This window comes from Girardinichthys multiradiatus, chromosome 3 (genome assembly GCF_021462225.1).
Source record: "Girardinichthys multiradiatus isolate DD_20200921_A chromosome 3, DD_fGirMul_XY1, whole genome shotgun sequence".
NCBI classification, from domain to species: domain Eukaryota; kingdom Metazoa; phylum Chordata; class Actinopteri; order Cyprinodontiformes; family Goodeidae; genus Girardinichthys; species Girardinichthys multiradiatus.
In genome coordinates, this window is record NC_061796.1 from 43,491,515 (window position 1) to 43,508,487 (window position 16,973).

Sequence of the window (16,973 nt, forward strand, 5' to 3'; positions counted from 1 at the left end):
GGTGCTTTTTGCTTCTCCAATAGGAAGATCAAATATCTACCAGCTGATTGGAGTCACCTTTTTCCTGTTGTGCATCACACAAGCAGCTCTCAATGTTTACCTTTGGCATGAATGTGGTGAGTATCAGAACTCACCCTCCAACAGGACCCCTTGCATCGTATCCTGAATACTTTTCACAGTAGCAAGATTTGATATGAGTGCCTTGAGGTTCTTAGGATCCAGTGTTCTGTTCTCTATACCTTTTTGCACCCTGTTTTACTCTTGAAGGTCACATGTGCTCTGGGGCCCTTCCTAGCAGCAGTTTTGCTGTTGCTCTCAGTAGAAACTTTTCTGAGGGTGTATTTTCCATGTATCTCTTTGTTTGCACTGTGAAGATTTTTGACTAGTCAAAACAGAGCGGGATGTAACTCTTAGGAAATTGCTGGTGGCTCCACAATACCAAGAGACTGTAACTTAGAATAATAAAACTATTTAATTGTAAATGGAAAGAGTATAGTGCAGCTTAAAAGCAAGCATTAAATAGAGAAGCAGTGAAAAGTCTCTTGGTAATTCTGGAGGAACCGCAGAGCTTCACAGCTCAGGTGGGTGTACATTACGCTGAAAGTAACATCTCCAATATAAAACGCCTCCACCACCCCAGTAGGGACAAGAAAGCTGGTCAGAGTTGATGATGGGCAGAGCTAAATACAGTTTTCTGGAAAAAGGTTAAAGGCTGTAAAGGAGTTGAGATGACTGCAAAGATGAATTTTCAGCATGATAATGACATATACATATACACTCCAAGTCCGTTTAGATTAAAGCATATTAATGCGTTCAAATAACCCAAATTCAAAACCTAAATCAAGTTGAAAATTTGTTGAAAGACCAATTAAAAAAAAAAATTTGAGTTATATGATAGATTGTGAAAAAGGTCAAGAGGTCTGAATACTTTTAGAGAGTATTGTACACTATAAAGCAGTTGTGTTCATGAATGAATTAAGTAAAAATTCCCTTAGGGACACAGTTATCTAAAAATATTTTTTTCTATCTTATTGTATTATGCATCTCCAGCTATCACAAACAACAAGTAACATCAGAGAAGGCAACCATAACAAAACAAGATCTTACTGCTCTACAGAAAACTCAAATGGCAAGAAAGGGATAGATTAGGAAAATAACACAATAAAATACATGTATGCCTTAGTGAAAAGGATGGAAAATTAATGCAATGAAACAAAATCCTATGGGCCCCATGCCTGTAATTCACCCAAGGCCCCAGTATGACTAAATCCACCTCTGTTCCCTGGTTTATAGGCTAAAAACAATGTGGGAGACAAAACGGATATATTAGGTATATATGATTTGTTGATTGAGAGTTTTATTAAATATCAGATAAGACAATGTTAATTATACCCTCATTTTATTCTTGTGATGACATTTCTTCAGTTGTACCAGATACTATAAATTGGTCTCTTTGCTTTTCTAGGTGGAATTTCGAAGCGTTTGAATGTCTCAACATCCAATCTCTCCTTGCTGAAAGACGTCAGTGATGTTTTTGCAGAGAGAGATCAATGTCTTATAAAGGAACACCAGTATCTTAACCAAATCCACCAGCTACTTAAGGAGAAAAACAAACTGCTCGAGAAAAACAAACAAATAAATCAAGAAAAACGTGAAATGTATCAAGAGAAATGCAAATTACAACAAGAGAAGGATTTGCTAGAAAAGAAAAACAAAGAACTGGAAGACAGAGTCATGGGGAAAGAAAATCAGATATCAGAACTTCAGAAAAGGATAAATTCAGGTGAGTAATCTTTTATCGAACACTTTTAAAAGAGACATGTTCTACATTCTTGAATCACTGGTTTAAGGTTGGCAATGATTTTAACCAGACTCAAATTGCTGAATATTAATAGAGTTCCACTATTTGGTATTTAATTTATGTTCTTCTCACCATGTATGTCCCATTAAATAAAAAACCATTGAGATTTTGGTTATATCATAGAATGTGAAAAAGGTCAAGAGGTCTGAATACTTTTAGTATATATGACTTGTTGATTGAGGGTTTTATTCAATACCAGATAAGACATTGTTAATTGTACCCTCATTTTATTCTTGGGCTGACATTTCTTCAGTTGTACTAAAAGCTATAAATCTGTCTCTTTGCTTTTCATGTTGGAATTTCAAACTGTTTGAATGTCTCAACATGCAATCTCACCTTGCTGAAAGAAGTCAGAAATGTTTTTTCAGAGAGAGATCAATGTCTTATAAAGGAACACCAGTATCTTAACCAAAGCCACCAGCTACTTAAGGAGAAAAACAAACTGCTCGAGAAAAACAAACAAATAAATCGAGAAAAACGTGAAATGTATCAAGAGAAATGCAAATTACAACAAGAGAAGGATTTGCTAGAAAAGAAAAACAAAGAACTGGAAGACAGAGTCATGGGGAAAGAAAATCAGATATCAGAACTTCAGAAAAGGATAAATTCAGGTGAGTAATCTTTTATCGAACACTTTTAAAAGAGACATGTTCTACATTCTTGAATCACTGGTTTAAGGTTGGCAATGATTTTAACCAGACTCAAATTGCTGAATATTAATAGAGTTCCACTATTTGGTATTTAATTTATGTTCTTCTCACCATGTATGTCCCATTAAATAAAAAAACATTGAAATTTTGGTTATATCATAGAATGTGAAAAAGGTCAAGAGGTCTGAATACTTTTAGTATATATGACTTGTTGATTGAGGGTTTTATTCAATACCAGATAAGACATTGTTAATTGTACCCTCATTTTATTCTTGGGCTGACATTTCTTCAGTTGTACTAAAAACTATAAATCTGTCTCTTTGCTTTTCATGTTGGAATTTCAAACTGTTTGAATGTCTCAACATGCAATCTCACCTTGCTGAAAGAAGTCAGAAATGTTTTTTCAGAGAGAGATCAATGTCTTATAAAGGAACACCAGTATCTTAACCAAAGCCACCAGCTACTTAAGGAGAAAAACAAACTGCTCGAGAAAAACAAACAAATAAATCAAGAAAAATGTGAAATGTATCAAGAGAAATGCAAATTACAACAAGAGAAGGATTTGCTAGAAAAGAAAAACAAAGAACTGGAAGACAGAGTCATGGAGAAAGAAAATCAGATATCAGAACTTCAGAAAAGGATAAATTCAGGTGAGTAATCTTTTATCGAACACTTTTAAAAGAGACATGTTCTACATTCTTGAATCACTGGTTTAAGGTTGGCAATGATTTTAACCAGACTCAAATTGCTGAATATTAATAGAGTTCCACTATTTGGTATTTAATTTATGTTCTTCTCACCATGTATGTCCCATTAAATAAAAAAACATTGAAATTTTGGTTATATCATAGAATGTGAAAAAGGTCAAGAGGTCTGAATACTTTTAGTATATATGACTTGTTGATTGAGGGTTTTATTCAATACCAGATAAGACATTGTTAATTGTACCCTCATTTTATTCTTGGGCTGACATTTCTTCAGTTGTACTAAAAACTATAAATCTGTCTCTTTGCTTTCATGTTGGAATTTCAAACTGTTTGAATGTCTCAACATGCAATCTTACCTTGCTGAAAGAAGTCAGAAATGTTTTTTCAGAGAGAGATCAATGTCTTATAAAGGAACACCAGTATCTTAACCAAAGCCACCAGCTACTTAAGGAGAAAAACAAACTGCTCGAGAAAAACAAACAAATAAATCAAGAAAAATGTGAAATGTATCAAGAGAAATGCAAATTACAACAAGAGAAGGATTTGCTAGAAAAGAAAAACAAAGAACTGGAAGACAGAGTCATGGAGAAAGAAAATCAGATATCAGAACTTCAGAAAAGGATAAATTCAGGTGAGTAATCTTTTATCGAACACTTTTAAAAGAGACATGTTCTACATTCTTGAATCACTGGTTTAAGGTTGGCAATGATTTTAACCAGACTCAAATTACTGAATATTAAGTCACACTATTTGGTATATAATTAATGTTCTACTTACTATGTACATACAATCAAGTTTTTCATCTACCTGTAGTAGAGATGTCCTGATGCAATACCTGGTGTGGACTCACAGTCCCTATCATTGTATTTTAGTATGATTAATGTCAGAGTGTTGCTAACATGTCTGCAGTTTGAAACTATTTTCAAACAATAAATGAACTTGCAAAATTAAAAGTTCAGGTATTTCTCAAGGTGGTTGTAAAAGAGCTGTAAAGACAAATATAAATTCACCCAGCTAACTTTGGTGAAATGGCACATCTCAGAGGAAACCTTACAGAGAAGAGATAAGCTTTCAAAGGACAGCAATAAACAATCTAATTAAAAAACAAGTGCTTGAATTTATCTTTGTTGATGACCAGTGTGTTGCTGTTGTGGAGAATGGGACTTTGTTACCTTTAAAAGCTGCCGGAGCCATGGTACAGCATCCTATTTTAGCACTAAGGTGCATAGCTGACACAGTTACACTTCACTACCAAACCAAAGGGATGTAGCATATGACTCAGCATTATTTATCTGAGCACTATATCATGTGTCAGACATTTCACCAAACCACTGTAGTGCCTGCAGTTTGCATAAATTATGGGTTGACATGTTTCATCCCTTGTATAAGTTCATCACAAGTTCAACCCGAACTAGGAGAAAGGGATGATGTGTCCGACTAATAAAACAGATGCCTGACTGCAAGGAGGCAGAATCTTTTGCCATAACATAGTAATTCTTAATAGGTATTGTGTATCCAAGCAAGGAGCACACTAACGGTTCTCTGTGATAAGTATAACATCCTGGGAATCAAGGCTGACTGAGACGCCTTCTAACTTAGAAACGAATGTTGGAGATGACCAAATATGGGAAAGTATGTGTGCTCTCTGAAAGGTTTATAAAGAGGGGCTGTGAACATTGTTTTTTGGCATTCTTATACATTCGGCTTTGATCCTCTAGATCTGATGCATAAATTTGTAATATTGACATGGGCCTGGTTAAACTAAAATCCGTCTTTGCTCAACGAAGTCCATGTCAACACAGAGTCTTACCTGGAACATATTACATTGGCAGGCGACCAAAACCCCAAATACACAACACCATCTTATTTCTGGCAGTACTGCTCCCAGATTGATTGGGAGTGCAACTTCTATTAAGATAGGTTGCAGTAATGTCTTTGTTTTGGTAGCTAGTTGTTTCTAATAAGCTACATTTAACTTAACTCTGTTTTATTCTCTCAGTTTCTGTTTGTTCACATAAACTGCATTTTATAATGACTGCATTCTTACAGTATCTACTCTGATTCACAAATGCTAACGAATGCTAATGAAAACAACACGAGAGAAAAGTTTTGACTGAAAAACAGCCTGTTTAGACTACATTTGTTATTGATGTCGTTTTTAACCCTCTTCTTACCATCCTGTCAGTGCAGATAGAATCTGGCGTGAGTTTTTTCATTTGCCCTTAAAACTGCACATTCAATACTGTACGGTCAAAAACATAAAGTAATACCAAATAACGTCCATATAGTAAAAGTTGATGTTTTCTTGGAAAAGGGGACAGAAACATTCACTCATTGTCGATTTTCATAATTCTACAGTCATCAAATCAAAATAAAACCATGTGGCCAATAAAAGATCTTTGCTATGATGCAGTTAAACGAGTCTGATGTTCCTCTTTCATAAAATCTGGACTCTGTTTCACAACATTGGCTGATTGAAGCAAATTAAAGACATCTGTGTTGAGCTATACATTTCTGAAAGACAATTCAACAGCTCTCTCTGGCCCGTAAACAATGAAACCCAGTTTAGGAATTAGTTTTGGTGGTAATGGCATGAGTCTTAAGATCATATCATTATTCTTAAAGCAAAGACAAGGGCATTATAGTCAAGTTTAAGGTGAGTAAATAAGCAGGCATCAAGATCGGGCTGTCACAGATTTAAAGGCTGCAAGAACTGTCTGCTTGTGTGCAACAGCTAAACTCCTCTCCTTTCCATTGCCACTTTGCATTTATTCAATAAAATATCCACAGTTTGCCCTGAAAAACAGTATACATCTTCCAGTCATCCCTAAATCCCCAACAATTCCCATGCATGACACAACTTAAAGATACCTATAATGTGTAGTCTGCAATTACATTATGTGCTGTAATAAAAGAAGGTATGGGAATGAGACTCTGTATTAGCAAATACTTAATGTTAAATGTCACCAACTCTTATCGGGGATGAAAATACTTGATCAAGTCAACCATATACTAGTTTGAAGATATTTCTCCTTAAACTATAAAAATTAACCGTTTGCTTGATTTGTGTTTCCTGCAAGTTTCCATGATGTACTTTGACTCATTATTTTTGCATCAAAAGGTTGAAGCACAACACCTTAATACCTTATTTTGATCTAATTTTACCTTTTGTATTTTTTTTAGTGGAGCTAAATAGCTTAGAGTGTCCCCTGGGATGGCAGAGGTTTATGTCAAGTTGCTACCAGCTTTCTACTGAAACAAATACCTGGAAATATGCCAAACAAAACTGTGAAAGCAAAGGAGCTCGACTAATGATTTTGAATGATGAGACGGAACAGGTATTTTTATCAGTTCAAATATGTGGAAATTTAAATAGATTCAATTCGCTTTCTTAGTGCTCTCAAAGGATAAATGTAGTGGATGAATGATCTGTGATTTATATTTGACATCAGTCAGTGCGCTTAAAAATTATGTGGGCATTTTTCTGATGCATCCGTTGACTTTGAAGAAAAAATGTAAAATTGTTCAGAATAAATTGAACAGTGGCTCTTCATCAGCTTATTTATGGTTGAATGTTATGCTGACTGTAACCATGTACATGTTTCATTGATGATCCTTTCCAACAGAGACCTTTCATTGGAGGAGTGGTAAAGATCTGGATTGGCCTGTACGGTGAAACAGAGAATAATACCTCAATTTGGTACCTGAAGGGGGTAGATGGAAGACTGCTGAAATATGGGTAACTTCTATCTATCTATCTATCTATCTATCTATCTATCTATCTATCTATCTATCTATCTATCTATCTATCTATCTATCTATCTATCTATCTATCTATCTATCTATCTATCTATCTATCTATCTATCTATCTATCTATCTATCTATCTATCTATCTATCTATCTATCTATCTATCTATCTATCTATCTATCTATCTATCTATCTATCTATCTATCTATCTATCTATCTATCTATCTATCTATCTATCTATCTATCTATCTATCTATCTATCTATCTATCTATCTATCTATCTATCTATCTATCTATCTATCTATCTATCTATCTATCTATCTATCTATCTATCTATCTATCTATCTATCTATCTATCTATCTATCTATCTATCTATCTATCTATCTATCTATCTATCTATCTATCTATCTATCTATCTATCTATCTATCTATCTATCTATCTATCTATCCATCCATCCATCCATCCATCCATCCAACACTGCAGCCCTATTTTTACTACAGTAGGTTGAATGGTACTGTGTGTGTGTGACTGAGACAGATATAGGGGTTTTTTCTTATGGCAGCTATCACAAATTTTTTTTTGTAAGGTGGATTTTGAGGTTTGGATTAATCAAAAACCATCAACTGTCCCAGACAAAATTCTGACTTAAGATGACCTTATTGTTAATTTCTCAAACTTCAAACTTAGAATTTCAACTTTTAGGTAAACATAGAACATTATTAAACTGCAATATTCAACTCATTGCACAGCATATAGGGACAAGAAAGGGGTTTCTTTTCTTTATTTGCTTTGCACAGCAATATCAGTCTAAATGACAAGGCCTTTTTGTGCTACAGTTTTAATAAGTCTGTAAAGGTCCTGGTACTCAGTATTTACTTAGATTATACTTGTTCTAAATCTAAATAAGTGAAGTCTAAGTAGCTACACTACTTAGACCTCACTAAAGCACACCTGAAGCAACAAAACATTTATCAATATATAATGGTACACCTACAAAAAAATGTAACCAGGATTCATTATTTGTTATGCTTCAATGGTGAATATGTCTTTAAAGATACAGACCATTAATAAATTCACATAAATCAAGTCACTTCTTTTAAAAATCCCATATAATTATGATGTATCCCTGTGAAGATACATTCCATTTATCTTTTTGTCTTTTATATTTCTAGTGGATCAAACACCCCGAAACCTCAGTTTTGGACTGGTCTCGTCCAAAGTTGTGTTTACATTGATCAGAGACTTCCATGCATGAGCCCTTGGTCGATGGGCACCTGTATAGAAAAATTCTATTGGATCTGTGAAAAAGAGATGAACACCAGTGGCTTTCGACTCCACTGAAGACGTGAATATCTGAGAAGAAATCTTCATTTAAGTCTATCTATTTTGATGATTTTGATTCATTGGTTATTTTTATATAACTGGAAATGAATTTGATCTGTTTTTCTTGTAAAGTGCAGTAGAATGAGGATTTATTGTTAAATAGTGCCATAAAACATATTGAATTGAACTGAATTAAAGAACAAGTATTTATATAATTGGCCCTTTATAATGGACAAAAAAGGTAATGTGTGAACTCAAGAATTTACCCAATTAGATGTTTCCAGCTTTTATTTCTGAATAATAGTTAATCATTATTACTGGCTCACAGTCAAACCAGTACATGAACTCACTCATGTCCCCAATGGGTGGGTGTAACTATATGACTTTTTTTTTTTTGCTTAAGACAGTTAAAATAAAAAACTATAGCACCTGATGTTCATCTGATTGCATGCATGTTCTTACTGGTACAAACAGAGTGGCCCATTGTCTTAAGAGAACAATAGATGCATAAAAGGTCCATCTAATGACCTGTCTGTGAAATGTGTTGATTACGGTTGTTTAATCATTGTGGAAGACTTTAACATCCATGTTGACAACCCTCAAGACAAACGGACAAAATAACTAAGTCATACACTTAAAAACTTTGGTTAACATGTTAAACAGCCAACACACAGTGGACATATTTTGGACTTAATCATCAGTAAGGACCTGAACATTTCCAAGATCTTCAAAAGCACCATTTCCATTGACTCAATTAGCCAGAAACATAAGAGAAATTATGAAAACACTTTTTTAAGCACTGTGCAACTGAAACCTTTAACCAAGTTTGCTCTTCCACTTCGTCCTGTAACTCAGTAATTGAGCTGGTAGAAAAGTCCCATTCTATAGTTTCAGACATTAATTCCATTGCTCCCATTAAGGCGATGGTTGTCTCTGGTAAGAAGAAATATCCATGGAGAAATGCTCTACCAGTAAGAAGTGAAAAAAGGGAGTGTCGAAATGCCGAAAGACTGGACACCAGGTTCACTATGACATCTATAAAGAGAACGTTCACAGATGTAGCTTTCAACTGAAAAATGCAAAGGAATCTTTTCTAAAATCATCAACAAAAACATTAATAATGCTTGTGCCTTGTTTGCTACGGTCAACTGGTTAACAAACCTTATGTTTCTGTAGCATCTAAACTCCAACAAGGCCTGTGATGAATTTGCTTATTTACTGAGAAAATTCAGAAGATTAGAGTTGTCTGAACATCAATATTGAGCCCAGCATCAATGCTGTGTCCAACCGAATCATATTTGGACAAAATGACACAGTTTACCAAACAACTACAAGAACTTAGAAGAAATTGTACATCAACTAAGTTTGTTTCAAATAATGAACTCATCCCATTTTGTCAGGTGTCTTCCCCCAGGCCTTAAAAACAGCAATTATCAAACCACTGTTAAAAAAGAGTGAGAGCAGTTCACTGTAAAAGACCCCTCCTCGACAGACTGTGGTTGAGCTGGGCTCTCCTGGAAGAAGTTAGGGGGAAGGTCACATGGCACCAAGAAAGCTCTAACTCTTGGTTCAAACGTGGACAAGTTTTAAAGAAATATTCCCACATTACCCAGGCACATTATGGGCCTGAAGGGTTCCAAGGAATCATCTCCTCCCCAGGGAGAAACGTTTGATTTTATGGTGAAAAAATATGGCCCAAATAGCACTGAGTCCATTAATGAATTGGTTAAATAATTGAATTTTTCCTGCATGAGATTCGTTTACAAGAAAGTTGTGGTCATTTATTTAAACCTGTAGTACCACTTTTCTGTACTTTTATTTACTTTCCTTTATCATTCTATTGCAATGTACTTTTTAAAATGTTTTTGTCATCATGTAAAGCACTTTGAATTGTCTTGTTGCTGAAATATGCTATACAAATAAACTTGACTTGCCGTGCCTAATAAATGGCTTATTTTAAAAAGGTTTGTGACAAAGTAGTGGATTTATTGAAGCTGCCAGAGCAAGGTACCATCTGCTTGCAGTGAGAACCTACAGGTTTTACAAGCATCACACTAACACAGAATTCAGATGAAGACAGTTTGTGTTGTGCCCAGAATTAAACTTAAAAAAGTTAAGAATAATCAATAAAAATAAATACTTTAATCTGTATTTCTTGGAACAGTTGTGCTTTGCTAGGCTACAAAACATTTTCACTGTGCATGCACTGCTGCAAGTTCATATATAATACATTCTGTTTATGCTGGGATCGCGATTTATGATGGGATTCCACTTTTTTCCAGTTAGGAATCATGGTCCAAGAGAAAGTGATTCTCATCCTTGCTGCTCTACACGTGCAGTCAAAATACTCCAGTGAACATTAAATGTTTTACTTATTTCTTTAGAATAACTCTATCATTTTTGTGAATCCAGACTTTACCTTTCCTAACCTTAGAGGTTGTTTATGCCTCATATCTGTCATAGTATCAATAATTCTCTGCTTTTTGTGTAGACCAGTGTGAATGCTGTCTCTCAATCCGTCCAGTTAGTTTTCAGTTTAAATTGGTGAGTTTTACTTTTTTCCTCAGCCCATATAGATTTACTACTAAAATAGTATAACTAAAGCCTAATTAGGCAGTAAGCAGGCAAGGTACTCTGACAATTTATAAAAGTAAAAAGAAGTCTAGAAATTTGAATAAAACAATAAAGAATGGCACACTTAAACCACTAAAACAGGAGGATGTGTGATTGGTTGGAACTTAAAAGGGTTTTTACTTGACAAGAAAGAGTGAGTCACAGCCAACATCTTGTGCCATGGGTTGTATAAAAGTCTCAAATAGCCACTGTAAATATATGTATTATTTAAAGACCAAGACAGAAGGAAAATTAAGATTTGTCATTACAGTACCTGAACAATGTAAAACAGTTGATAAAAAAAATGTTAAGCTGAAAAATAGTGCTGACACAATATAATAGAAATGACTCTGTTTCAGCAGGTGGACTTCATGTTTCAAGAGAAAATCTGACATTATTTGAGCAGTTTGCTACCTTTCCTGTGAGTCAACTGATATTTATTTCCTGTTTCTATATTTTTAAGTTTTTGTTTCCTGTTTCTGATGACACAAATGTCATTTTTGTACCACACCATAATCAACAAGTATAAATGTGAAATGACAATTTTAAGACTTCACATTGAGTCCAGAGAGACTTCAGCTACTAGAACAATCAAATCACAGACAGAACCTTTTCTAAGCATCGTGTCAAGAGTTTCAGTGTAATAAGAATGGAGGTAAGAAACTGTGAATGAAGCAGCTGACAGAAGAAGGATGGAAGAGGCTAGAGAAACGTCTCCACCAGGTGAGAATATCTTTTTTATTTTCTTCAGTTTCTATGATAATTATCCATTTTGGAGTATGGCTCTTGGTTTAAGACATAACAGGCTTGGTAGAAAGAAAGAAATTTATACCTATGGTTATTAGAGCAACATGAGATGTTTTTAAAAACTCTTCATAATGCTAAAAGTTCATAATGCTATTTTACAACATTTAAGATCTATATAGAGCGTTTTTCTCATCAACCACTCAATATACTGTTAAATGAAAAAGTAATTTTGTATTTATCACATATTTGAAGACATGAAATTACATTTAATGATAAGAATGTGAACACGTAGTAGTTATCTATGTAATGATTTATTTAATCATACAGCAATCAATAATAATAATAAAAATATGTTTTTATTGTGTTTTATTATTATTGTTAAAATACCAATAAACCACTGGACATCTGACAATAGAAAACAATTTAGATGCCTTAAATAAAGCTACCCTTTTGAGTGGCCCAAATCCGGATAGAAAAAAGTGAAAGAAAATTAAATAAGAGTTTTGTCTTAAATGAACACATTTGGTCCTGGATGTTTTTTGCAGGAATATCTAAATTCCTTCAGCTTGTTGGAGTCAGCTTTGGACTGCTGTGTATAATACAATCAGCTCTCAACATTTTTTTTTTGCAACAACAAGGTGAGCATGAGCACACACTTTCCTCATTACAGCACCCACACAACATTAAAAAAAATGTCCATTTATTTATTTTATTTAAGCATGTATTTCATAGAACTCGGCAGCTTTAAAAGATTTTTTGAAAACGGTTCTTTTTTCAAATTAATACACAGCATACAACTTCAGTGTTTTTTTTAATAAATAATAATTGGGCAGCCAAGCTTGAAATTGTTGTTGATTTTCAATAATCCACACTGGCTAAAAATTATATATTTATGTCTTTCACATGAATACACCCTGACTATTATTTGGTTAAGTGCCCCTTAGAAGTTGCACATTGTTTTTAGCCACCAACATATTGTTGTCAGAAGCCCCTTTTCCACGGAAACCCCTGGTATTTATAGCCCCAGGATTTGTTTTACCCAGGTAAAAAGAATCCTGTATTCTGTTGGTAAGAAAAACCAACAGAACAGGCTGGTGTGGTTGGTATAGGTGGTTCCAGTGAGCTGGGCCTCAGTGCTCCTTGAGGCGTGCTATCGCTTCTGGTTTTGTTGCTGCCTGTGTGTCACGTGGGGTGTGCCACCTTCACTTCCCGGGCACAGTGGGTATGCCAGGAGCCATGATGGTTGTTGCTTGGTAGACTGGAGGTGTGGGGCTATTGGTGCCCCAGAATAGTATCTGGGGTGGTTGGAAGATTTAGGTATGTCTGTGTGGACAGTAGAGGCCTGGAGGCTGGGAGCACCTGCCGGGGCCTTTGTGGTACCTGTAGTCCTGGCTGGTCTGGTGGATCTCTGGGTGCTGGGCTGTGATGGTCAGCTCACATCTCTTGTCCAGCCTGTGTCCTGCACTGTGGTGGCTCCCTCATGGTGTCTTTAGGAATCCCTGGGGGTCCCACTGCCTCAGCTGGCGTGGGGCTGGTGTGGACGCTGGTGGGACCAGACACTTAGGTCTTTGGAGATGGAGTGGGGGAAACTCTGGTGTGAATAAGCAGTGGGGTCTCGTACACCCCAGCCACAACCCCAGTTTTAGACACACACATCTGCATTTATCACAACATTTCACATTACCACAGACACACATACAAACACCATGGTGGTGATGGTGGTCAGAGGTGGGCGGTCCTCAGGGGGCATGGCATAGTCCCCTGGCTTCCGCCATGGACTTTGTGGCAGTTTGGCGGGGACTGGGGATGTAGGGATGGCCTGGGGGTCTCCGACGATGCTATGGGGGGTCTAGCAAGGGGCTGTCTGCCTTTGTAGGGTGTTGTGTGTTTGGATAATTGGCCCACGTTCTAGAGTGGTGGGCCTATGGCTTCTGAAGGTGTATTGGGCTTTTTAAGGGCTGCAGGGGCTGTGCTGGGCTCTGGTGGGTGTCCCTTACCTCTTGACCTCTTGGGGGCTGGAAATTCAATGTGCACCTACCTTGGTCCCTATGGGTTCCGAATGCTGCAGTGAGGCTCGGTTGGGGGCTTAGTGCCATTCAGGCCTAGGGGCAGATGCTCCTGTGCCTTGCTGGCAACCTACTTCTGGTGTAGGCATATAGCTGTGATGCTTTATGTCCGGCTGCCTCGAACTGCTGCTGCCTTCGTAGCAGGGTCTGCCTGCCTTTTCTTGATCTTAGGTACTGTGGATTGCAGGCCTTATACCGTTCTCGCCCCACTTACAGATGTACACATCCAAGGGACAAACTCACACATACACCCACTACACAGGGTAATGTGGGTGACTGTGGCTCAGGTGGTAGGAGTTTGTCCTGTAACTGGTGGATTGCCAGTTCGAATCCCTGCTCTGTCTGTGTCAATCGTTGTGTACTTGGGCAAGATACTTGACCCAACTTGCCTGCTGGAGGTGGTCAGAAGGCTCAGTAGCAGCAATTGTGTGGCAGCTTTGCTTCTGTCAGCTGTGGCTACGTTGAGGCTCACCACTGTCAGTGTGTGAATGGGTGGATGACTGGTTATAGTGTAAAGTGCTTTGGGGTCTTGATAAAGTGCTAAACAAGTGCAGGCCATTTACAAACACACTTATTTTTACACTCAGTCACCCACACAAACACACAAAGTATAGCCAAACAAATAGTGTTTGGCTATACTGCATTACTCCTTTTAAAAGACGCTTAGCCAATAAATTTGTTTTTGTTTCAGCTGACAAGTAATAGTAAATGTAAACAAGAAAGGTTTAAATCATTATTTAAAATTTTATTATTTAAACTACTTTTCTGACAAATTAATTGTATTAAAGTAGTAGCTTTGTACACTCACCACCACCATTATAGCTGTTGGCTGGGCTAAGCCTTGCTACACACAACCTTGCCCTTTTAACAGTTCTGGAAGACCATCTGGAAGACCTACACAATAAGAAGACATTTTGCCCATGAAATTAAGGTTCCACAAGAGTTAAATTAGGGTACATTTGTATTGAAACACCCCCAGGGTTTTCAAAAGCTTTCCACAAGCAATGGAAAACGGACTATTGGGGTCAAATGGCAAAATTGTTCCCTTCTGACCAAAAACCCTTTTATAAAAGGTATTTGAAATGTGGGTGATTGTAAATTTCAGTGAAACTTCAAGGTACCAACCTAGGAGTAGGCACTTCCTCCATATACAACACACATAGTGATGTTGATCTGATTTACTGCAGACAGTGATGCAGGTCTCCCAGCAGTTGCTGTCCATGGTGAATGCTACAACACCACCAGGCTTAAATTTTCACATTTCATTGGTTGTTCTTGAACATCCGAACCAATTTCCTTTCATCAGAGAGGCAGAGGTTTGGTCAGATTTTTAAAACTTGGATATAATTGACTATTCCAACAGGACAATGACCCAAAAACCCACATTAATACTTATTCTACAATGTATATAGCAGGCTGACTCTTCTAGAATGGCCTTCTGACACCCCCAAACACAACCCAATTAAAATGTTGTGGACTATGATCAAAAGTGGATTCCAGGTCAGAAGTCCAACTATTTTAATTAAACTCAATCCATTATGTTAAGAAGAGTGGTTAAACATCAAGCATGAATTATGCCAGAAGCTTTTTAATTACTGCAAATAGTGTTTGGCGGAGCTCATTTAGTGTGCGTTTTTGTATATGTTTCAACTATGTTTTAATGTAGTTCCATGCTTGAGCTGAAACTGTGATTCATACACTTGTTTTATTTTTGCTAAGAAAGACAATATATGTTTTCTGAAGGATTGCATCATTTCTTTAAAAAGCTATAAATACTTCTTTGCTCCTCCAGTTGGGCTTTCTAAAGTCTGTAATGTCTCAGCCTGCAATGTCACCTTGCTATCAGAAGATTACATGAGAGCCATGATCTTAAAGGAAGAAAAACATCTTAAAGAAATACATCAGCTGGTTCAAGAGAAAAATCAATTGTTTGCGAAGAACAAAGAACTGGAGCAAGATAAGGTCAAACTGAGTCAAGAGAACATCCAACTGAATGGAGAAAAAGACAAGTTGGTACAAGAGAAAAATCAACAGCTACAAGAGAATAAGGTAATAAAGGAAGACCAAGGCAAGGTGTATCAAGAGAATAGTCTGCTGGCCAAAAAAAACAAAGAGCTAGAAGATCAGCTATCCAAACTTCAAACGGCAGGTAAGGGGCAAACATACAACATAAAAAGGACATGCATTATATATATATTTTTTATTTTTATTTATTTATTTATTTATTTTTTATAAAATTATACAGGTTTCCTGATTTATTTATTTTTCCCAAAAATGAAAATCTCAAGTTTAATTCCACTGCTTGACTGCTTGGATGGTGTTGATGTTCCTTTATTTAAACTGAGATTCTGGTTTAGATATTTTAATAAAATTAGAAACTCTCCTTTTTTCTTTTGCATTAACTTTTTCAGGTTTTTCAGTCTAGCTGTTGTGAAGACATGACAAAAATGACCTGTTGACCTTTTGTGTTTTTCATTGAACTTTCCATCCTATATCTGCCCCTCTGGAGTCCTTCCTTAAATTGTCTTAACACATACATTTTCTGATTTGCAGTAACAAACACCCCAACATGCCCCACTGGATGGCAGAGATTTAGGTCAAGCTGTTATCAGCTGTCTTCTGAGGCAAAAACCTGGCGACATGCTAATCAAAGCTGTGAGAACCAAGGAGCTCATCTTGTGATTGTTAATGATGAAATAGAACAGGTATCTAACAATTTGCCTATTTTTCTAAACCTATAAACATAAAAACCTGTTTAAAAGATTAAAATGGTTTCCATGTGTTCTAAGTCATGAACAAGAATAAATATTTATTGGTCACTTTATTAGGTACACCTTGCTAGTACTAAGGTTATGCCCTCATTTGCCTTGAGAACTGCCTTATTTCTTTGTGGTACTTTACTTAGACTAACCTTTCTTGCACCAACGACCATGAATTGCACAAAGTGATTTCAATTGCCATTTTGGGTTCTGGTTTGCGTTTTTGTTCTGTGGGGTTTGTTAGTTTATTTTTCTTATTTATTCCTGAATTCTTGTGTTCTTATGTGTGCTTTATTTCAGCAATCATTAGTTGTTTGGGTTTGTTTACCTATTCAATTAGGGTTTCCTTTATGTCTTCAGGTTACTTTGTTAGTTCTTATTTTCCAGATTCTTATGTCTTATGTTGTTATAGTTTTCTTAGATCTGTTTTCCTGCGTTTTATTATTTTGTCCCTTTCCCCCATGGTTTAGTTTTGTAATCAGTTCCACCTGTTCCT

At 36.2% G+C, this 16,973-nt stretch overlaps 1 protein-coding gene and 1 long non-coding RNA gene across 3 annotated transcripts; both read left to right on the top strand.

Moving 5' to 3' along the window:
- The first annotated feature begins 1,593 nt into the window (after positions 1-1,593).
- Positions 1,594-10,206, top strand: LOC124866196 (interaptin-like). 2 transcript variants are annotated; one of them, XM_047361882.1, is made up of 7 exons: positions 1,594-1,783; positions 2,212-2,472; positions 2,901-3,161; positions 3,589-3,849; positions 6,402-6,556; positions 6,845-6,957; positions 8,142-10,206. In XM_047361882.1, exons 1-7 carry the CDS (start codon positions 1,657-1,659, stop codon positions 8,308-8,310), a joined length of 1,347 nt encoding a protein of 448 aa, XP_047217838.1. In that variant the 5' UTR covers positions 1,594-1,656; the 3' UTR covers positions 8,311-10,206. The 2 variants fall into 2 exon arrangements, with proteins under 2 accessions (XP_047217838.1, XP_047217839.1); XM_047361883.1 differs by having other exon boundaries at positions 2,230-2,472.
- A 1,304-nt stretch (positions 10,207-11,510) lies between these two features.
- On the top strand, positions 11,511-15,660 carry LOC124865461. Its single transcript, XR_007037605.1, has 3 exons — positions 11,511-11,628; positions 12,198-12,290; positions 15,511-15,660. It is a non-coding gene; the product is annotated as an uncharacterized LOC124865461 (long non-coding RNA).
- The last annotated feature ends 1,313 nt before the right edge of the window (positions 15,661-16,973 follow it).